Source organism: Dysidea avara, chromosome 3 (genome assembly GCF_963678975.1).
Source record: "Dysidea avara chromosome 3, odDysAvar1.4, whole genome shotgun sequence".
In the NCBI taxonomy this organism is placed as follows: domain Eukaryota; kingdom Metazoa; phylum Porifera; class Demospongiae; order Dictyoceratida; family Dysideidae; genus Dysidea; species Dysidea avara.
Window position 1 is genome coordinate 2,185,905 of NC_089274.1, and position 24,373 is coordinate 2,210,277.

Genomic DNA, 24,373 nt, shown 5'->3' on the forward strand with positions numbered 1-24,373 from the left:
TCTTATTTGAAACTCTTTATTTATAGTATGTTGTTCAACTACTCTAATAGAAAATACAACTGCTATCAATCCTAACTGAACAGTCATTTGTGGTACACTTGTTTTATATTGGTACAGTAACAAATTATATATACATTTACTTTACATATACAATCTATCAACAGTCACACATTGTTACAAGGTATATTCAATGCAGGAGAGCCACACAGGTGTTCACCAGTTTGCTGCACTACACAATTTGGTCATTTTCTGGATCAGGATATCCATCTCCACAGAATGCAGGAACATTGAGAATCTCAAATCTGAACAAACACAGTCACAAGTATTAAATACTGATTACTAGCATACTTAAAAATTAATAATTTAAAAGTGAAGTATATAGGGATCTAAGGAATAAATAGTAACAAGAAATGAGTGATGGTATTACAGCGGGAAAATCCCTACATTGGCATGATATAGCAATCATTTTGTTGAATGCTAAAGTAACCTGACAAGTTATGCTGTAATACCATCATTCATCTCTCACTTTACTACTTTTTATCACTTGGATCCCTTATAATATACTAGATTCAGTGGTGGATACAGGGGGGTTGCAATGGTTTCAGCTGAAACCCCCTCTGAAAATAGTGCGTGTACCCAAAATTTATTTATGATTCGTGTGGGTGATAAAATCATCAGGAGTTATGCATAGTGTATTATATTGGGACTTGCTTTTGCCTTTGAAATCGCTGAAAATGCCATTACGGCATTTAAATGTGTTAAATGTCTCTAAAAATAATTATCGTTTTAATGAGTACAAGTGCTGTTTTGTTTCATTGGTAAGATTCAACTGTCAAACAATGTTGTGCAGTGATGTTTACTGATTCATTGCTAGCTACCGTATACCCAGAAAGTTTCGCGGTACGTAATTTTCACGGTCAGTAAAGCTACTATGAAATTTTATCACGTGAAAATTTATGTAAGTCCTACAAACTTCAACTCACCTTACTAATAAACTAATAAATCAGTGTGGCTCCTGGTGTGTGATAGTGTTGTAGGCATATGTGAACTCCACATATGCTTACAAACTGTATCACACTTTTCCGATTTTAAAATGGGCATAGCTCACGAATGAAGCTGGCCTACTGCATGCCTCATACAGAGATTGCCACTACTGTGCTACTTGGTTCAGACGTGCTTTAGCACTCTGTACGATGATTGAAGTAAATATATCAATGCAGACCCTTCGTAGCTGTGTGGTTGAGAACAAAAATTTCAGCAGCAATCTGTGAAATTTAAAACGCGAAAATTCTGGGCTAAAAAGCATCTGTGAAATTTAAAACGAGAAAATCTTGACTAAGGACAAAACTGTGAAATATACATACTGTGAAAATTTCCGGGTATATGATAGTTTAAGCTATAGATCTATGTAGCTATAGGCCACTGACATTCACCCCAGCTGGACTATATACACTTTTCAGTCTGGGATCACAGTTATTGAAAACTTCCAGAACCTGAAATCCCCTCTGAAAATTTCTAGATCCGCTACTGAGACTGTTTAGTTTTTTTTGTTTTTTTTGGGTTATTGCATACAGCTATACATGTGTAACTAGGGTGGCTGCTGTATTAGAGTATCTTAAGTTAGCCTCTGGTCTACCAAGACTGAGGCATGATCACTATTCCTTATTTTCATTGTGCTATTATTATAAACTAGCATAGGTAACTGCCATACAAGCAGGACCATTTCATAGCAAAGCCTAGTAATGGGGTTAACTAAACAGCAGAATTGCATGCAAGCTAAACCAATAATTATTAAGACATGTGCAAATTATGTGGGCACTGTAATAATGTGGTCAACAAAGAGTATTAAAGCAGTTGAAGGGGTCAGTGGAAAAGGGGATAACCCACATTTTGAGATTTAACATTTTGTCAAAACAAAATTGCTTGGTTAGGCATGTTAATAACGTTTCCACAAAATTTAACAACAGGACTTCAAAGTTCACGTCACAACCAAATTTAAATTTACATTAGTCTACAGCAATTCAGGAATGTCAGAAAATTCTATTTAATGCCCACCATACACCAATTTTATTTTTCAAGTTTGGGTTACCCCATTTTCCACTGACCCCTTCAGTTGTAGCTCTACTGCAAGCAAAAGTTTGAGTAAAATTAACTTAATACTGAGGTACACACTTCCTGGGTATAATTTAGGCATTCACATCACTTAGAAAATGCTATGCATAGTATGCTTTGATCTTTGGCAGATAATGAGGTCTTTAAAAACCATGAAGAAACCTGCTAGTAGGTTTCTAAAATGGTTAGAAACCTGCTAGCAGGTCTCTAACTAAGTTAGAAACCTGCTAGCAGATAGACCTCAGCATTGCAAATCTCACTTTTGATCATTGATTTGCTATGCCATCTCTGCAAAGTATATACAGGCTAAGAGCCCATAGACCAACAGAGCTTGACCTACTCCATTTCTTTTATAAGCACACCTACGCCAATTCGATTATGGGAGCTAGACTATAACGTTGAAGGTACGTTTGCTATCATAAGCAGAGAATTCCAGAAATATAATGGAGGTCTATTTAATGCCCGTCAATGTTTCAAGCCTGTTTAATATGCTTTTACTGTACTTTAAGCAGACTTCCTATTAAAAGAACTAAATAGGTAAGCTTTCTTGTAGAATGTTTATTTGTTTCTTGTAAAAAAAGTTATTTAGGTGTGAAATCGTGTATATACTGGCTTAGTCAAGTATTTTTAACCATTGACAACAATGTTACCACTTACTTTAAACCCTTGGCAGTGCTGGCTTTAACTTTATTGTCACAGTAGCTATCACTCTTTGTTTGATCCACCAGCTAACAGAAGCAGCGATAATGTAGCTAGTTACAAGCTTTAATTCGAAAACATGTTCAATCTTCTCTACTGGCCATGGTCGCATGACTTGTTTTAACACTGTGACGATTTTGAAACGATATATAACTCAACCCCACAATGGTTCCACCTACATAGCGATATATATAACACCCACATTTTCTAAGTCGGTTAGGAACCACGCCCTCGGCTCTTCGTGTTTTAGAAACCTCGCTTCATTCGGTTTCTAAAACCACGAAGAGCCTTGGTCTAGGTTCCTAACTTATACATAGAAATAAAAATAAAAAAGTTGTGAAACAAGGGAGGTCACCTACACCTGATGATATACTGGTGGACCCTAATTCAGTCATGGGTATAGACTAAATATGGGATTAAATGCCAAAAGTATATCTTCAGGTGTGGGTGACTTCCCTTGTTTCACTTTTTTATTTCTATAATCCCTAAAATTCTTAATTTTTCCTTGTAACTTGTAATACTAAACTTCCAGTTGTGAAGCTTGGTCTATATAAATGTTTTTAGCTTTTGCAATTAATGCTATACGGTAGTAACACTAGACCTCTTAATACTTTTAATGTAAATAGCTGATATTAAAGTCCTATACAGTGCTCCCTCAATTATCCAAACCCCTATTATCTGAACCTCTACTATCTGAACACTTGGTTATCTGAACAGTAGAAATGACTGCTCTATTAGAGTATTTTACCTTTATATTAGAGTATTTGAACAGGCTCTGTATAAAAATGAATGGGCTTTGAACTTTTTGATTACCTAAACATACCTTGGTCTGAAGGGGGTTGGATAATCAAGGGAGTACCATACAACATATCACAGGTTCACATTTAAATCAATAGTTAATAGCCTTTTCCATAGCTAATATCCACATTTTTACACCTATGATTTCTGACATCCCTGATATTCTAGCACCACCAATTAAAACACAATATTATGCACAGCATACTCAACCACACTATGATATCATATGCACCTGTGAGAATACTTAAATCTTTGTGCATTAAGTGTCTAATGATCATTGGCTGATTTTCTGTTAGTTGTTCCTGTTCCTGCTTTCCATTCCTGTTCCCTAGAACACTCTGTTAGAATTCCACCATTCTCCTATACGTGTACTTAGTAATGTTGGAAAAAGGTCATCGTGTCAATTTACTGGTTGGATGTTACACCTTTGCAGCATTACTGGATCCTTCCACTAAAATGATCAAATATACACACTCTAATAGAGCAGTCAAGAATTGTTTTATTGATAACTATTCGTCCAGGGTCTTGCATTGAAAGCCTTGGCTATTTGTTAGCTACTCACATAAATTCTGAAAGATATTTTAAACTATTAAAGACAAGGAGGTATAGCTATTCTAAATAATTGACAGCATCTGTATATCAGTTTGGAAGACTGCATTTGCAGCCTCAGGATATGACAGGATATATGCAACATGCCTCCACTCATGGCAGTTTGTAGCATCTCTAGCCTCCTCACTGCTTGACAAGGTGCCACATACTGTATCATGTGACTTCTTACACTGAGATTGCAGGTGCAATTTCCCAAACCTACATTGTTACTTAACTAGTAAACTTTTTCATCTGTATCCTTTAAAATATTTACATTTTAAAGAGAGAACTTTTTCAGTGCATGCTGACAAGTCACTTGGTTTATGTAGCCGGCTAGTCATCAAATTCACAGGCTTTGAAAGCACGCCAGGACCCTGATGGGATGGTTATTAGTTTTAAACTGCTCTATTAGAGTGTTTTAGTGCAGAGTGACTGCTCTATACCAGAGTGCTCATTTTAGTGAAGGATCCAGCAATGCTGTAAAAAAGGCATTTTGGTACAAAGTTCACCTCATATATTGACATGGTGATTTTTATCAGGCATTTTCTGTTGTTCACGCTTTCTGTTCCCATCCCATTACCGTGTCCCTAGAATTCTACTAACCCAAGAATGTTACCAAAAAATGGTATAGGACATGCACTAAAAGCTAACTACCAACTTACAATCATCTGTGGCTCCGTATCCACTACCAGAGGTTCCCTCTATTCCTGTTAACTCCTTCACCTTGTCCAAACACTTCACACCATCAGCACATTTCATCCAGGCATAGGCACCAGGAGAGTGTTCAATATCATTCAACAAGTCAATTTCCGTACAATCCTTCATGGCTTCAGAGAGACGACTAAATGCAGTAAAAATCTTCTTACGTCCAAACTCATGGTAGGGTAACATGCCACTGGCTGGAGAGGGATCCTCCTCTGTAAAGTACATAACAATAATATGCGAAGAGAAGCAAAATAATTCAGAAAGTTATGTTAATCAAATAATCCTATAGCTACAACCTGCTGGCTACTCTATTGGATTTTTCAAATCAATAATCAGTTGATCCATAGAGTTACGTAATTACAGAACACGGTGTAATTTGCTTTTAATTACATAATTTACTGCTAATGTGATAAACAAAATACCAAAAAAGTACAATAAAAATCTATAGATTCCTCCCTTCTCCTGTGTATGCAATATAAAGTCTAGTAAGGACATTCTGACCTAGTGACTGCAAAGTTTTGCATGCAAACGTTTGTAAAGATGTCGATTTCACACAAAAGCACTGTAGAAAAATATAATAATTGTCACAAAATTAATATAAACTATTTTACAGAAAACAAAGTACAGTGACCCTTTACAATCTATTATACAACTTTGCGTGGGGATCAAAGGAAAAAGTGTACTTTAAATGTCATAAAGTACACTCTCAGCCGGCTAACAGCTGCATCGACCACAAAGAGTACTTTATTGCACCGCAAAGAGTGCTTTATTCATTCAATAAAGCACTCTTTGTGGGAAATAAAGCACTCTTTGTGGGCAATAAAGCACTCTTTGAAGGCAATAAAGCACTCTTTGTGGGCAATAAAGCACTCTTTGTGGGCAATAAAGCACAGTTGCCCACGTGCTCTAGTGCAGGCTAATAGCCTGCGGGGCTCGCGCCAGTACGAATAATCACCCAAGCCGGTGAAGGCTGATAGCTTCGCCGTGCTGAGTGATCAATCACCCCAGCCAATACAAGTTCTACCACTGTATTGCTTTTATAGACATACCTAAACGCTTCGATGATGGGTGGGAGAAGGTAACATTGCTGTTACGTTTGTTAATGTAAACGGACAAGTCCTGGAGATATCACAGAAATACTTCACCAATAGAATCGATTGTGGGTTGCGAGCAAAACCTGCCAAAAGACGCAATGAACGTCTACCATGCCAAACTATGGTGAACTACGCGTGAGTTACTTTGTTAAACTGGTTTGTGTGTGTTCAGGCTACTAATAGTTCGTGCAATGCATGTTAATTACGAGTTCTAGTGTATGGTGAAGCTACACGAGTAGAAAGTTCCATAAATCATTTAAAGCATAGCCGCGAGTGCTATATGAAAAATAAAGTACTCGGCACTTGGCCTCGATGCTATTTTTCGCCGAGTACTTTATTAGCATTTCGGCCACGCGCCTCGTACTTTATTTTTCATATAGCACTCGCGGCTATACTTTAACATATACATATACTGTACACATGTTCTAATCCATACACATAATAGACCCATATGCATATGGTATAACCTGTATGCATACACCCATATGGGCCACTTAAAGCAAGGGTTCTATATACATACAGGGTGCCCATACACGTATGAGACAGTTGCTTAAAGCCATTAAGATAATAAGCCTTTCACTTGAAAGTGTTCTACTACTTGTTAGCTTGCCATTGCGATATACGTAGCTAGCTATTTCCAAATATTTATAATGATGGGGTAAAAGGTTTGAGAATTGCATGAAGCCAAGATCAAGACACTCTTATAAATAGACCAGTCACTATCTCTAATAGAACAGTCATCGAAACATTCCTTATATCCATAGGCCAATAAGCAATAAGTATCTTACTAATAAAAAAAAGTAGCAATTCAACCTACACAACAATAGGAATCAAGTATTGCTGGACAGTTTGATTACAAAGATAAGAAAAACTAATTTTTGAGTGTATTTTGGTAACTAAGTTGCCATTCCTCATAACAACATCACACGGACTTTTGGTTTGGCTATTCAACAGAGCCTCCTTTGGTCTCTCTGGGTACCAAGTTGTAAGACAATCACACCAACACATTATGAGTTATGCATGAATTTGTTGAACAGCAGTACTTTAGTCAATGACCATTTTTCAAACAGTTCACACATTCCAATAAATAACTTACTAGAGAATTACCCTGTCACTTTGAGGTTTCTATGGAATATTCAACTACTGGATAACAACTTGTGACAAATTTTATGGAGATTGAATACATCATTAATGAGTTATTCAGGTTAGACTGAAACCATGGATGTTATAGGTGCTACTGTTTGCTCATAACTTGAGGCCTGCTAGTTCGATTTACTAACAACTGGGGCCTCAAAGAGAATAAAGTCTCCTCTAGTGAATGGTCCAAACTGGAAGGATATGCGTTGTTGTGGTGAGAAGTTATAGCTATAGAGCAAAGTTACTGTAGGCCAACATAATGCAACCAATGGAGAAACCAGCATAGAATTGCATTGCTGCTTGCTTGGCTATCACACACATGGCTGACATTAATAGTATACTAGCCCTGGATAAGAGGAGAAATTTCTAGCAAAGAGAAAAGCAAAGACACTCAAACTAAACCAAACAAACAAAACCACTATGTACACTTAGTTATCCATCACATGCCATCCTTGATGCTACTGTAGCAGGCAAGGGAAGTTTATTATGTTCAAACAGCAACAAGGTATGCAGGAGCAGAGTAAGACCCATGGAGTTAAAGTTGCTCCATACACTTACCAGCTGCCCATGCATGTCTCCAATATGCAAATGGGATCACAATACACACATGAGACAAGTGAGTTGTCTCCTGTACAGTGTGGTATGAACCATATGTGTACAGGGCAAATACAGGTATGATTCATAACACATACTCATCACACACTCACTCACTTAGTACAGAGCTAATGGTGTTGTATGCTCGCAACATTGAGTCCTCTGGTGGTGTGATCAAAACACCAAAATCCACTCCCATTATGCTATTAGCCAGTTTAGCATCCTTCACCAGACCCCAACCAAACCGGGTACCAGCAAGACCACAATGTTTGGAAGCACTAAATATCATAAGGTCCTAGAAATATACAAAACAAGACAATCAGTGTACTACAAAATGTACAACAAATTTCTTTCCCACCCCTGCTACAACAAAAAACTAAACAAACCAGTATTTTTTAAAAATTGTTACTTTAAAAATGAAGTAGGGATCCAATAAAAAGTAGTGAAACAAGAGATGAATGATGGCATTACAGCATAGCTCGATGGAAAAGTCCCTACTTTAGTACATTAGCTGTAATTTTGTTCAATGCCAAAGTAGGGACTTTCCCACCGAGCTATGCTGCAATACCTTCATTCATATGTTGTTTCACTACTTTTTATTGCATAGATCCCTACTTCATTTTTAAATTAACAATTTTTTAAAATACTAGTAGTATATTAGGGGTCATGGAGATTTGGATTAATCTTTCTGGCCAAAAATATCACCCAAAAACCAGTTTCACAATGCCATCCTAGCGCCTTGGCAGTATTGGTTAGGCATAACCAAGCCCAAAAGTGCCTTCAGTATAACCCTAAATGCTACCAATAGGTTTTAATTTTCTTTATTCAATGGAATTTTCTACTAACTATCTGCCTGCCTGCCTGATTCCTGCAGGCAAGCATAACTCGATGACGGCTAAGGCTACGGGTTCGATTTTTTCACTGCTCGACATCACTTTGTTCCGACACATGCCTTTTGGCATACCGCAGTGCGTACAATGGGTACATCATGGACTTACCTTTGTCCTCTTTTTATGTCCCATTTCTTTTTGCTGACAGCTCAAGGTGTCAATTCACGGTAGCAATGGCTTCCCTATGTTTGTAAATGGAAATTGTTTGTAATTTCTGTGGTGATTGGATTGATTGCAAAGGCGCTCTCTTACTTTTTTTCATTTGCAATGCTGTGTAACAGGCTGAACAAAGCTAAAAGTGAAGTAAAATGGCCACTTCACTTTTGAGTCAATGATTGATAGCTGGGGCACGCATTCAGACAAAAACATAACTCAGGTGCCATCCTTTCTTTTGATACAGTATGCATGGGTTCACCAGTCATGATAATGTTACAAAAAAGTAAACAAGTACAAGGAAAATCAAACGGTACAGTCGTACCGTTTAAGTAGGAATCCAAGTGAAGTTTTCACGTGTCGCCCAAAATTTCGCCTTTAAAAATCATCCTAGAGATATCTTACGAGATGAAAATCACCTTTACAGAATAGTACTGGTCCATATAATACATAAAACAGTATTAAATTCAATGAAACTCTTACAGGTGGCCGGATACAGAATTTAAAAAAAATTGCCAAAACTTGAATTTAGACTGACTGCCCGACTGACTGACCACAGTTGCAAGCCTAGAGGCCAAATGAAGCAGTGCACTGTCACCATTTTATGCCACAATAACAAACTCACCAGTGGGATGTGCCTTTTGGGGTTCCGACGAGTGTGTGCCCTCTGTGCCTTGTCTTTTCTTTTATCTTCAATCAGGTTGCTTGTCTTCTTCATCCAACAAAACCATATCGAAGCGTTAATTTTCTATACGAACACTTACTTTAAGCAGCTTAATAGATGCCACAAGATTATTTAAGGAGCTGAGACTACGCTACTGTACGGAGGTACTGGTACTAGATAGCTTTCACGATAGGTCACAAGATCACGTCCATTCTTCATTCTACGCATTATCGATCTATCGATTGAAACCACGATGACACACCCCTCTTACACTAGCTGTATTTCAGTGACCACACACCTTTAAGTTGGAAGGCTGACTCGAGGTACTCTAATAATCGTTTGAAACCATGCCCCCCTTTTGGGCAAGTGCACATCTTTGCAGGCTGACTCGAGATACTCTAACACAGCAGTCACCCTAATAGAACAGTCACATGTTTATAGCTAGCTGTATGCTTTAACAAAAAAACTAAACAGACTAGTATATTAAAAATTATAAATTTAAAAATAAAGTAGGGATCCAAGTGATAAAATGTAGTGAAACAAGAGATGAATGATGGTAGCTATTACAGCATAGCTTGGTGGGAAATCCCTACTTTGGCATGGTATAACAATTATAGTTGAATGCCAAAGTAGGGATTTCCCAATGAGCTATGCTGTAATAGCTACCATCATTCATCTCTTGTTTCACTACTTTTTATCGCTTGGATCCCTACTTTATTTTTAAATTTATAATTTTTAATATATTTGATTAGAGATCATAGAAAAAAAAAGTAGTGAAACAAGAGAGGTTGCCTACACTTGCAGATAAACTAGTGGACATTTAATTCCTAAGTCATGGGTATCAGGGGCGTAGGCAGGATTTCCAAAAGGGGGGCTCTGCCCTAAGTATAGAATCTCCACAGCGGCCGTCAGGTGTGCACATGTAAACACGTGTACACGTGTAAACATGTGTATTCTTATAAATTCATTCGCAATAGCGAGTAGAGGTACTTGAATTCCTCTGCCTGAAGACCTGCAGCTACCCATTTCAGTGGATTTGTGTAAGTTAATTCAGTTCTAGTTAACCAGTATCACGATTTTAAAATCTTAACTCTGAAAAGGGGGTTCGTCCGAACCCTTTGAACCCCCCCCTGGCTACGCCCCTGGGTATAGACTGATTAAATGTCAACCAGTATTAAAATTTATTTTATGATCAGGGCTACATCATAAAGTCACCTCAGTCATCATCACACTAGCGTTGGTGTACATAGGCCAGTAGTACACCATATCATACATCACATGAGACCTGTCACTGACCAGTGGCTTCCTCAGTTCACCATTAGGATTATTGGGGTGCCTAGTACAGTGTACATTTGTATAGTAACTGTGAAGTAATGATTGTCTCCTTACGTCACTATCTCGATGGTGAACTCAGATGACACATTCGCTTGTGGGTTCCAGTTTGCTGTAGAGATTGACCCGACGATGTTAGAATATGCACCATAAAATGGTGCCTGTACAAACACATCCACTGTTGAAGGACAGTCCTTTCTTCCAGCCTTGACACATTTCTGTTATATTAAAAAACAACAACATTAAAAAGACAAAACATGCCATTTACCGAATATAAAGTAGTAAACATCCCCGAACCTTGGACATAGCAAAATAAAGAATTTTATACCTACACCTTGTATATACATATTGTGTAAAAACTTCAGTTATTCCAACAAGAAAACAGCCAAGGTAATTTTTACTGTATTAGAGTGTCCTGATTCACACACACAATGCAAAAAAGCAAAACATTCGGCTACCATGGTAGCATGGCCATGCCTATCCAGTGAACCAGCACTGGGACACCTCTGCGCTACTCAGGTGCTGTGAGTCAGCACAGACAAATACTTCTGGGGCAGGACTAGTAGTAGGCTGTGCCATGTCCCACAGGTGAAGGTGTGGGCACCCAAAGTCCCATCTGGACCTTCATGTGCTGTGTGAGACTTGGGACAGTTGGAATTTGGTTAATACGAAGTACCTGTTGATGTTACAGGGGGTGGGCTTGGCACCAGCTAGGTCAGCAGGTCCTCATTTACACAGCTGCATATACTGGAGCAAGTTTCACACTCAAACTACAACAACAACAGCAACTGGACATCAAAGATGAAAACTTTCGATTACCAGGCCATTGGCTATGCTGTACCACACCCATGCATGAATGAATGAATGAACGCGCGCACACACACACACACACACACACACACACACACACACACACACACACACACACACACACACACACACACACACACACACACACACACACACACACACACACACACACACACACACACACACACACACACACACACACACACACACACACACACACACACACACACACACACACACACACACACACACACACACACACACACACACACACACACACACACACACACACACACACACACACACACACACACACACACACACACACACACACACACACACACACACACACACACACACACACACACACACACACACACACACACACACACACACACACACACACACACACACACACACACACACACACACACACACACACACACACACACACACACACACACACACACACACACACACACACACACACACACACACACACACACACACACACACACACACACACACACACACACACACACACACACACACACACACACACACACACACACACACACACACACACACACACACACACACACACACACACACACACACACACACACACACACACACACTCACATCAATAATACTCTCTGACAAAGCAGTGATGGTCATGTATAGTACATTTGTTGCTCCCACTCCATGAACAATAGTGTAACCATCAGTGTCAGCATTACCAACAGTCTTGTGTAATTGTCTGATAGCTGCCTCAACTGGTGGGAGTAGTGTATTCTGATAGGCTGGACTATATAGTGGAGAGAAATTGTATGCATACACCAATGAACGAACGAACATACACACACTCATGAAAGAATCTAGACTACTACAATACAATCAATTAGTGGGCATGGCTTCATGTACTGTAAGCCTGCAGACAGCAACAGATATGGATTCATGCATATCAATTCTACTGATATATGCCTACAGACAGCAATCTTGATTAGTGGGTGTGGGTCACAAAAGAAACTGAGCTGCAGCAGGAATAGACTATGACATGTTAATACACTCCCACATTGTCCAACTAATTACTTTGTTTCACATGTGATCCAATCCGGATCAGACCTGGATAATGTGTAAAGTGGCCGGACAAAATGTGACCCAGTTATGTATGTATGTATGTATGTACAAGTACACAAAAAAATGGAACTGAGGTATGCCAAAAGGTACGTGTCCGGCTGAAGCAACGCCGAACAGTGAAAAAATTAAGCCCATAGCCTTAGCCGTTATTGAGCTACGCTTGTCTGAAGGTATCATCCAGTTTCTCAGTAAATCAGTCACTAGAAAATTCTGTTTAACAATTAAAAAAAAAAAAATTTTCATAGCAACTTGGTGAAAGAGTTTCAAGTCGATTTGAAAGCTTGTTAGGGCTTAGTTTTACCTAACCAATACTGCTTTATCGTTGTGAGGGATAAGTGAAGCTGGTTTTGAGTGATTTCTTCCATGGGCCACGCCCAAACCTTTGTGGTCCCTATCATACAGTACTATTGTACTGTATGATGTAACTGCCATTGTAAGTATAGCACATATAGTGTAGCCTCATACCGATAGTCAGCAGGAACACTGAGGCATGGATTATAGGATGAACTGGTGGTCCAATACTCTGATAATACCTCTGGATTGCCGTGCAGTGATTGTATCTGGCAGTCCTCCAGGACAGACATCTCCTGACAGTGCACACCAGAGTAGCACTGGTAACAATCCTCTCCACCAACTCCCTGACACCTGGTGGATATAACATCATTTAATTAACAATAATATGTCATCATTTTGTCAATTGATTAACAAAACTATTCTTTACTAAATCATAACACTATAGTGCTGTGACCTGCACCAGATATTTGGAGTGTTTGTGCAGCCAAGTACACTGTATAACATCCGATCAAACAGCCATTCATTAATGTAGTGTTGCTCAATTGCTCTAATAGAACATTCACCTGTTGATAAATATGCTTTAATTGAGCAATTGTTTTGGCATTCGGATATCTGATTGTTACGATAATTAAGGTTCGGGTAATCAACTCTACACTATATAACGTACATACGCAAATAAGTAATTCTCCATGAACTTTACGACACCAAGTTGGTCAGATATGTGGCCACATGTTGACTGAGGATCCATATACATGTACTTAATTTCATTTTGTTCATCATAAGGCCCCTATTTGGTGATTATTAGTTTCTCATCCAGTCTTTCTAATTATTATTATGATGCGAGGGCGGGAGGGCATTACCATTAGGCCATTATAATATTTGTACAGACCTTGTCCAAATCGTCTTTCTTACAAATTTATAGCTGCAATCATGCTCTATCGACTTAACCATAGCAGGATTTCAGTTGACTGTTGAAAAACAGAATCCACTGCAGTAATTTGCCAAGGAAAACAGCGATGCATAGTGCACTGTAGCGTTAATTTTAAAAACGTCATCTAGTTTCAATGCAAATTATGATGGTCTGATATCACGTGTTCTTCTGAGCATGCACAGAGTAAATAATGGTTTACCACGCGGGTAGCCTAAGAAGGATGCAGGCGGTGGATGAGAAACTAATAATCACCAAATAGGGGCCTAATCATGATGGTGTTTAATATAACCATTGAGGTGATTCCCTCTACCATAGATAATGCACTTGTCAATTTCATGCCCCACCCCCATACCCCTGGGCATCCCCACACTCAAGGTGGGGATTTGACATTGCTTCTCGTCCCCACACCTGAGGCAATTGGCAGTTGTCCAATTCACTGACCAATTTTCGGTAGCTGCATTTCTAAACAATAAAATCGCACTTGCTATAATTTTACTAGCTACAGGGCAGGTTTATTACTAGTCGCATGCATGAAATATGTGCTTAGTCATCCTTGAGGTGTTGTCAAATCCCCTACCATGGGGGTGGGGACATAGTGGGGATTTGATAGCCGATTTTTCCCCAGTAGTGGGGAATTTGACACCACGATTTGTCAAATCCCCTGTATTCCCCCACCCTCCCCGGGGGTGGGGCATGAAATTGACAAGTGCATAATATATAAGGTGAGGTATACTAACTTGTTCAACAGTGGGTCCCATTTTCCTCCAGGAGAACACGGATCAGGTGAAGGTCTGGTACAGAGGTCTACTCCATAAGTGACATTCACATGCTTCACAGGAGCAGCTGTAGAGTGTACTAACAGAACCACAACAAACACTACGACATAAACCAGCATCCTAGCCAGCATCATTATCACGTACACCTAGAATTTGTTGTTGTGGGCTTGGATTGTAACTTTTCACGTGACTCGATATGTTTATAAATTTAATCACGTGTAAGACCAACTCTCGGACCATAAATGGTTGTGGGTGTGGCGATCGCTTTCATCGTCCTGTGTTTGGGTTTTTTCCCTTCAGGTTTAGTGTGAAGAGTAAGAGTTATGGCTGATGGGGACCATGATCCTGGTGAGTTTTTATTAGATAAGGTTGCGACACTTGTTGGTGCCGTGGTCATTTACATTTCTGCATTTTCACTGCAATGAATCACAATTTTTGGCATGCTCATCATTTAAATAGTTAGCGATTCCGGGAGAATTTTAAACTTAATGGAAATACTTTATGTTTAGCATAACCTTGTGCAGTACTCCCTGAGGATCTCATAAACACTTAGTTTTTAAAACTCCGTCATATATGGTGGAGTTATAAGGCCACTCCTAGAAATTCATTGTTTCCCATTTCCCGCCCGCATGCAGATTCTCTTCCCGCATGATCATTCATTATTGCTGTCAATGTTCATTATTTATCCTGTGACTGCATAGGCAGCATAGCAGTAACTAGTTTAGGCCACTCAAAATAAATTCTCTGTTCATTCCGTCCTGGACTCAGGCATATTTGCATGCGGGCGGGCGGTCCATTTCCATTATTTCATTACAGCTTTTCAAGCCATTATTTGCCTGGCACAGCCAAAAAGGCTGCACAAAAGCATGTTCCTTCTTTTGTAAGTTGCAGAAATAACACAAACGTGAAATTTGTGCTGACTTGATAGCACTGCTGACACGTCAGCTGACACTGTTTCAAGATAGCTTTTACTGAGCCTATCAGTATGCAAGAATAACCAGAAAATAATGGAAGAATATGGAATAATGGAACGTTTAGAGCTGGCAGTAACCAGATGCAGGTGGTGGACGGGAAACAGAGAATTTATTTGGAGTGGCCTTAGCATTCAGAAAGCCCTTTTAGCTGGCTTTTTACTGTTCAGGTTCTTAGTTTAAATATTTCTACTGTATTCTTACCTGTAAGTTAGTTATGAATTTCCAAAATTAGTGGAATTATCATGAACTGCCCACCCGCATGTATTTTTAAGGTCAATGAAATGGGAAACAAGGAATTTTGTTGGAGTGGCCTAAGTAATTTTGTCCTTTAACCACACTCCCCATTGCTGGGCATGGGTTTGCTTTGAGCAAAGGGGAGTTTCGTGATGCTCTGTGTTTATGGATTGGATGGTAGTCTATTAACTTGCCTCAGACTGTATCCCTTGCTGTGGATACACTGTGTAAATGCTTTAAATTCTTAATACATATGTCCCTGAAGCCACAATATGAAATATCACCAAAGTTTATTGATGGGTTGGTGGTATATTTACACAATTTAAACAAGTGCTCTCAACAGTGACCCATGAATCTTGGCACCATTAAAAACAATAATGTGTTAAACTGTTCATGCATTTTGTTAAATATCTGCTTCTATTGTGATATTTTTATACAAATATATGCCTTCGAGGAAGTAGTGTTTGACACTCTCATTTGCACTTGCTTGGGCTTTTGTATCAAGACACACGATAGGCACGCGACAGACAAGTGTGTATTTTACAGGAACCAAGAAAATGCCGTATTCACGCATCCGTAGCTTGACAATGGCTGGACAGAAATTAACCATTTTTGCTGTGGAAACTCCCTTGGGGTGGGGCACCTCCCATTTCAAATTTGAGCTGAATCCGCCAGGCCATCACTGAGATATGCACCTTCAAAGTTCGTCTCAGTTTATTCATATTTTTCTTTATCTTCTTATTATTATTCTTCTTCTTTTCGTACCACTTAGAAAAATTGCTATAACTTACGCATGCTTTAGTCGATTTTCTTCAAATGTGAAAGGCTGTAAGAACGTAATTTAGCATGTTTACAGTCCAAAGTTTGTACACTTTGGATAAAGAACAAGGGAGTTACATGCGATTTTTGAAAAATTTGATAGTGATTTTGTGTCACGGCCACAGGGTAAACCGTTTGAAGGAATGACTTGAAAATCGGTCTGCACATGGAATAACCATTGTAGTGCAAACCTTTTGTGGTTTGAAAGAAACCGCACTACCAGTCATGGAGTTATAACAAAAACTCCAACCATATGTAAAATGCGCACGATCGAGTTTTGTTAATAAAAAGTAATACTTGCCACATCTACCAGGAAAACTAGTTAATGGAATCAGCTGAAATCAGGTAGAGAGGTAGATAAATCATTTTAGACTGATCTTACAGCAGTTTACAAGGAATCAGACCAAGCTACACTATGAAAGTGAACTAGGTGTAACAAGTGTGCGATCGAGATACTCTAATAGTGCAGTCACCTTAATAAACATTCAGCTGCGCAATAAGTCACTCTATTAGAACGTTCAGCTACAATCAAGTCACCATTCAGCTAACAACATAGGGAGTTCAAGTCACCCTTCAACTAGTATCAAAAGCAAATAGCCCTGTAGAGAGTTCAGTTACAAACAAGTCACCCTGTAGAGAGTTCAACTACAAACAAGTCACCCTAAAGACAGTTCAGCAGCAAACAAATCACTCTGTAGAGAGTTCAGCTACACTTCAAGTCACCCCGCAAAGAGCTCAGTAGAGATCAGCTAGAAACATATCACCCTGTAGAAAGATCATCTAGAAACAAGTCACCCTGTAGAGAGTTCAGCTGGAAACAATTAATTTAAGCCACCCATAGAGAGATCAGTTAGAAACAAGTCACCCTATACAGAATTCAGCTACATTTTGTAGAGTGTTTCAGCTAGAAATAAGCAACCATGTGGAGAGTTCAGCTACAAACAAACTCTTTCAATAGAAAGATCAGCTAGAAGCAAGTTATCCTGCAAAGAGTTCAAATCCATTTGAAGTCACTCTGTAGAGAGTCAAGTAACCTTGTAAAGAGATAGGTTACATTTCAAGTAATCCTGTAGAGAGATCAACTTGAAAGAAATCACCCTGTAGAGAAGTGTGGTAGAAACAAGTCACCCTGTACAGAAATCAGCTAGAAACAATTCACCCTGTAGAGATCAGCTAGAAACAAATTACCCTGTAGAGAGGTCAGCCAGAAACAAGTCACCCTGTAGAGAGTTGAGCTGGAAACTGTAGAGAAATCGGCTAGAAACAATTCACCCACAAATCACTCTGTAGAGAGATCTGGTAGAAACAAGTCACCCTGTGAGAAATTAGCTAGAAACATTTCACCCTGTAGAGATCAGCTAGAAACAAATCATTCTGTAGAGAGATCAGCTAGAAATAAGTTACCCTGTAGACAGTTCAGCTGGAAACAAGCCACCCATAGAGAGATCAGTTAGAAACAAGTCACCCTATACAGAATTCAGCTACATTTTGTAGAGTGTTTCAGCTAGAAATAAGCAACCATGTGGAGAGTTCAGCTACAAACAAACTCTTTCAGTAGAAAGATCAGCTAGAAGCAAGTTATCCTGCAAAGAGTTCAAATCCATTTGAAGTCACTCTGTAGAGAGTCAAGTAACCTTGTAAAGAGATAGGTTATATTTCAAATAACCCTGTAGAGAGATCAACTTGAAAGAAATCACCCTGTAGAGAAGTGTGGTAGAAACAAGTCACCCTGTACAGAAATCAGCTAGAAACAATTCACCCTGTAGAGATCAGCTAGAAACAAATTACCCTGTAGAGAGGTCAGCCAGAAACAAGTCACCCTGTAGAGAGTTGAGCTGGAAACTGTAGAGAAATCAGCTAGAAACAATTCACCCTGTACAGATCAGCTAGAAACAAATCACCCTGTAGGGAGATCAGATCAACACAAATCACCCTGTAGAGAGATCTGGTAGAAACAAGTCACCCTATGAGAAATTAGCTAGAAACATTTCACCCTGTAGAGATCAGCTAGAAACAAATCATTCTGTAGAGAGATCAGCTAGAAATAAGTTACCCTGTAGACAGTTCAATTGGAAACAAGTCACCCGTAGAGAGATCAGCTAAAAACAAACCACCTGGAGAGAATTCAGCTACATTTCATAGAGTGATTCAGCTAGAAATAAGCAACCCTGTAGAGAGTTCAGCTACAAACAAACGCTTTCAGCTAGTAGAGAGATCAGCTAGAAACAAGTTATCTTGCAAAGAGTTCAACTACTACATTTGAAGTCACCCTGTAGAGAAGACAGCTAGAAACAAGTATAGCCTTGTAAAGAGATAAGCTACATTTCAAATCACCCTGTAGAGAGATCAGCTCAAAACAAATCACCCTGTAGAGAGTTCTGGTAGAAACAAGTCAGCCTGTAGAGAGTTCAACCAGTAAGAAGTCACCTATAGAGAAATCAGCTAGAAAAAAATCACCTGTAGAAAGATCAGCTAGGAACAAGTCACCCTGCAGCGAGATCAGCTACATTTCAATCACCCTGTAGAAAGATCAGCTTGAAACAAATCACCCTATAGAAGGATCAGTTAGAAACAAGTCACCCTGTAGGGAGATCAGCTAGAAACAAATCACCCTGTAGAAAGATCAGCTTGAAACAAACCACACTGTTGAAAGATTAGTCAGAAACAAGTCACCCTGTAGAAAGATCAGATAGAATGAAGTCTGCACCATGTAGCACTACCAGAGAACAGTGCCATGAAACAACTATGGTTTGTCCATGAACAGTAAAATAATCCCCATTGAGGGTGCTCTGTACAGTCCGCTTATATGGCTTCCCATGAAATTTAATTTGTTCTATAACTTACAAATGGTTTTAGCAAATGTTCTGTACTTTTTTACTGGATATATGCTAACACTAGTACACAGTTTAGTCCAAACCCAACTGCTAAATTTGCTTTAGAACATGAGTTACAGTTTTCCCTTTATACTAGAACTAGTCCTACAGTTTACACACTAGAGCCTTGATACTTTTGTGATACACTATGCTAAACAGCAGAAACCATTGTGCGTTTTTATTTTTGTCTTTTAGCTTCTCCTTCATCACATATTTATCTTTTGGGTTGACACTCCCAGAAATCCTTTTCTTTACTTCCATGTTATTCATCATCTGAACTTGCTATTTAAAAATGGCAAACGCTCTTCTTTGGCAAAATTGCTAAAGTAGCTTGTGTGAAAATTTCATGTCCATTGGATTAAAAATGATGGAGTAGTTCTAATTTAAGTGAGAGGGTGTAGAATAGCAAGATGCGTGCGCTTGTTGCTATGGGATACCTAATTTATGGGTACTAAAATGTGTCCGCAACATGTCACAGACTAATTAAGTGACCATAATATTATTTTAGTGCAAAACAGACTATGTCTTGGGAAGCTTTGTACAAACTGTATAGAGCACCCTTAAGTGCCATGAAAGTCATTTCATTGATATTTCATTGTAATATCCATGCCATGAAATACTCATGATTTCATGGTAATTTTATAGCACTGACAAATTATTTCATGGCACAAGAAAATTTCATGGTTGCAGTGGCCATGAATTGTCAAATTTTCATAGGCAGTCTCCATGAATTCTTATAGGCAGTGTCCTTGAAAACTACATGAAATTTCATGGTTTACCTCACATTTTCATAGGCTATTCTCTGGGTGTTCAGCTACATGTAGAAATAAATCAGATTAGCTAGAAAAAATCATGTTGTAGAGAGATCAACTAGAAAAATAACTCTATAGGGAGATCAGCTGGAAACAAGGCACCCTGTAGAATGAGGCTGTGGGAAATCAGCGTGATCAAGTCACCCTCCGTAAGAGCCCAACTACTTTTCAAGTCACCCAATGGAGAATCCAGCTATGAACAAATCTCTCAGTAGAAAGATCAGTTAGAAATAAATCACCCTGCACAGTATTCAGTTAGAAACAAATCCCCCTGTAGAGAGATCAGTTAGGCAAGTTACCCTGTTACCTGCAAAGAGTTCAACTATTTTTCAAGTCACCCTGTAAAGAGTTCAGTAGAAACAAGCAGCCCTGTATAGAGATCAGCTAGAAACATATAACCCTGTAGAGAGATCAGCCAGAAACAAACCACCCTGTAGAGAAATCAGCTGGATCAAGTCACCCAGTAGGGTGTTCAACTACATTTCAAGTCACTCTGTAGAGAGTGTAGCTAGAAACAAGTCACCCTGTAGAGAGACCAGCTAGAAACAAGTCACCCTGTAGAGAGTTCAGCTGGAAACAAATCACCCTGTAGAAAGATCAGCTATAGAAACAATTCACCCTGTAGAGATTGGCTAGAAACAAATCACCCTGTAGAGAAATCAGCTAGAAATAAGTCACCCTGTAGAGAGATCAACTGGAAACTGGAGAGTATTCAGCTACATTTTGTAGAGTGTTTTAACTATAAATAAGCCACTATGTGGTGAGTTCAACTACAAACCATTTACCATGTAGTCAAAGAGTACAGTTACATTATGAGGCTCCATGTAGAAAAGAACTACATACACATTTCCCTATAGCTGCAAACAGTTTAACCTGTGTGATTTATTTTTATGATCAATCAACAAAATTAAAAATTATTGCCTAAATTACATGTAGCTAAAAAAAATCATTAAAATCTTCTTCATAATAATCTTCTCTCTAGATCTGTGGTAAAGAAAAAGACAAGTTAAAAGTAATACCTAAAGCTGGCCATAGGCTGGCTTTAGGTTTGAAATTACAAAAAGAAGTGATATCTAATCAAAAACAGCCAAGCTGTAAAAAAAAGGGTGCGGTCTCCAAAAATCCAGGGTGAAAAAAGATGTGAAATCAAAGGTGGCGGCCAAGAAATGGCTGAGATGGTAGGTTAATGGCAAAAATTTTAATAATAACAATTCAGGTGAATTTGTGTTGCCTCATCCACTAGGATTCGGCACCAAATTCACCTGAATTGTTGTTATTAGCCGTTTCTTGGCCGCCACCTTTGACTTCACATCTTTTTTCACCTTGGCTTTTTTGGAGGCCGCACCCTTTTTTACAGCTTGGATGTTTTTGATTAGATATATATTCTGTATGTTCATACCATATTCCATGCAGAATTCTCTTATATAGCAAGGTACTCCTTCCATCTCATCTGAAAAGGTAACAGCAATCTAGCATGGTTGATACGTCACTTCCTCATTTGTGAATTTGATAAGACATGGCCTGGGTCCTGTGGGTCTTCATCATATGAATGGGGTAAAGACATCATCTGCCTGCCATACAACAAGGTGTTAGAAGCTGAACATCAGTAACATTGTATTAGATACATAAGTTAATTAAGGGGTGGCCTCAACTTCCACAACAATGGTCTCAAGAATTTGCAAGGTAACAAAGTTACTGCCTTTAAGTGCCTGTTTAGTTAGGCCAACTAACCTTTCCCATAATAACTAAGGTGCTCTTTTAGTAATAAATTGCCATGTCACACCGTGGCCTTATTAAGGGAGGTGGAATTGAGAAGCTGCAATTCATCAGCTGCTGCCAAGAACTTTGAGGCATTGTTGGACAGCATTGTTTTGGGTAGTTATCTCCTGCTCACGAACTTCCAAAATGCCAGCATGAAACTCTCTACTATGTTGTCATGTCCAGCACCACTTCGAGGTGTACTGCTTTGTAGAGCTGGGAAATATTTCAATTTATTAGTGATATCGCAATATTGAACTCACTTATATATGTTGTGCACTGTATATATTATCCGTGGACGTGTCCCGTGCTTATGCGAACAAAATAAAGAGCAACCTTGAGGCTTTCTCTAAATAATTTACTTGAGAAAACATGATACACACACTATAAATCAGTTGAGAAGATATTTTTGTGCAGTTTGTTCAAGTTACGCTCCCTCAGCAGTGCATAGCAACATACTTACAAAATAATTCATGAACTACGAAATACGCTAGATTACAATATTTGCAAATCTAATATTAATTGTTGCCTATTTAGAAAGGGACAGCACGGGCACCTGAAGTAGCACAACATCAATTTGTTTTTCTTTACACCTGCAGAAATATTGTATTTTAGATTACAGTAATCAATGTGTGTGTGTTTTTTACATTTATTAGTTGATGCCAGAGAAAAGACAACATGCTAGTACTGTCGTTAATGCTTTGAAGGCAATTTACCCAAAGGAGTAGCTTTCTGGCTGTACAGCTGTCACTGTATTCAGCCGCTGCTCAAGAAGACTATTGTGACTATGCAAGAAGATTACTGTGTTAGTATATAACTAGATTATTTTTGTCATGAATTGTAGCTATCATAGATTTAGGTTATTTTTTGTAACTGTTAACAGTGGATCTTTAGCTTGTTTATAGTGAATGTAACAAAACTTTGTGGCTAGCAGTGTTGCATAGATACAGTCTATGACTTGGCACATCTGGCAGTGCATGCTCCTGAAAAACAAAACAAAACAAACAAAAAACATTCCCCTGGGGTACTAAAGAGAATGCTACTGTCACTAGTCGATTGTCATTATGTCCTGAATGATTCCAGTTCTAGGAGGAGAAACAGGGCACGATAAACAGAAACGGATTGCACTTCATCCGTAAATTTTGTATATACTCATGTTTTCTAGACCTAGCAGATTGAATGTTGTGTTTTGAGTGTAGAGGGCAGGTTAGTTAAAGTAAAGCAACAGAGGGTTTGCCTGAGTTATATACAACGATATCTGGCCTGTAAGGTGTGATTAGTAAGGTAGATGGAATAGTGGCTTGAGGTGCTTCACTAGCTCGTAAAGCCTGAAGGTCAGCAAAAACATGGATAGATGGATTGTCACTAAACTTTTCTTTGAGTTTAGAGACCAGAAGGTGAAGAACTGGATCGTGACGGTATGTATATGTCTGTTGTGTTAAGGCAACAGGACAGCCACCTAGAATGTGAGCTGTGGTAGGATGAGTTGAGTCACACAAAGTACACTTAACATCAGATCAAACACACCATGCGATTTTTAAAAAAATTTTTAAATATATATAACAAGTAAATGAAAAGATAAGAGACAACAAATCAAAGTACATGTGATGGACGCACCTGACCCTCAGATGTTGCAAGGTCAAGTGCTCCAATAGTCACTGGGCTGCCACGATGAGACCTGGCTCCACGCAAGCAGGTTACAGCTGACCTCAGTAACCTGGATTTTCAAGAATTTTAATTAAAACATGAAATGCTCGTGCCAACAATACTGCATAACATGAACGCATTACACATTATTACTGCATTTCATATCAAAAACTTTGTAGTGTTCTTATTTTTACTATGCCATTTTAACCCTTCTACCATCACCAAGATGATGCCTTTCTGAACTTCATGGCTTTCCATTTACATTAGACTCACCACTATATCACTGCTATTTTTGTATGACCTGATTCATCACCAAACTACAATTTCTTTTGAAAATCACTTTACATTTAACTCTACCTTTGTGTAATGTAATGTTGTATACATTTGTTGGGGGAATTCTTAGCCTCCTACTCTCCACAGTGAATTTTTCACAAATTAATAAAAATAAAATCAATTACGTTATGAGACATATAGGTGGAACACAATGGTGGTATTGACATTCTTTAATGGAGCAGTCAACCATTCTAATAGAACAGTCA

The 24,373-nt window shown here is 38.8% G+C and overlaps 2 protein-coding genes and 1 long non-coding RNA gene across 3 annotated transcripts in view; 1 reads left to right on the plus strand and 2 right to left on the minus strand.

Moving 5' to 3' along the window:
- On the minus strand, positions 1-14,906 carry LOC136248840 (uncharacterized). Its single transcript, XM_066040655.1, has 8 exons — positions 14,679-14,906; positions 13,182-13,361; positions 12,219-12,384; positions 10,824-10,984; positions 10,650-10,770; positions 7,845-8,022; positions 4,860-5,114; positions 1-302 (listed from the first exon to the last, which is right to left on the minus strand). The coding sequence occupies exons 1-8, from the start codon at positions 14,849-14,851 to the stop codon at positions 214-216; spliced, it is 1,323 nt and encodes a 440-aa protein (XP_065896727.1). The 5' UTR covers positions 14,852-14,906; the 3' UTR covers positions 1-213.
- LOC136248842 (uncharacterized) lies at positions 14,678-23,106 on the plus strand. The gene is made up of 2 exons (XR_010697843.1): positions 14,678-15,065; positions 22,844-23,106. It is a non-coding gene; the product is annotated as an uncharacterized lncRNA (long non-coding RNA).
- The window catches only part of LOC136248841 (uncharacterized), a 30,100-nt gene continuing 27,051 nt past the window's right edge, over positions 21,325-24,373 (minus strand). The window contains exons 8-11 of the transcript XR_010697842.1: positions 22,451-23,904; positions 22,161-22,403; positions 21,829-22,000; positions 21,325-21,413 (exon numbers count right to left, since the gene is read on the minus strand). The gene's annotated coding sequence lies outside the window, so the exon portion shown is untranslated. The remainder of the gene's footprint in view (positions 21,414-21,828; positions 22,001-22,160; positions 22,404-22,450; positions 23,905-24,373) is intronic.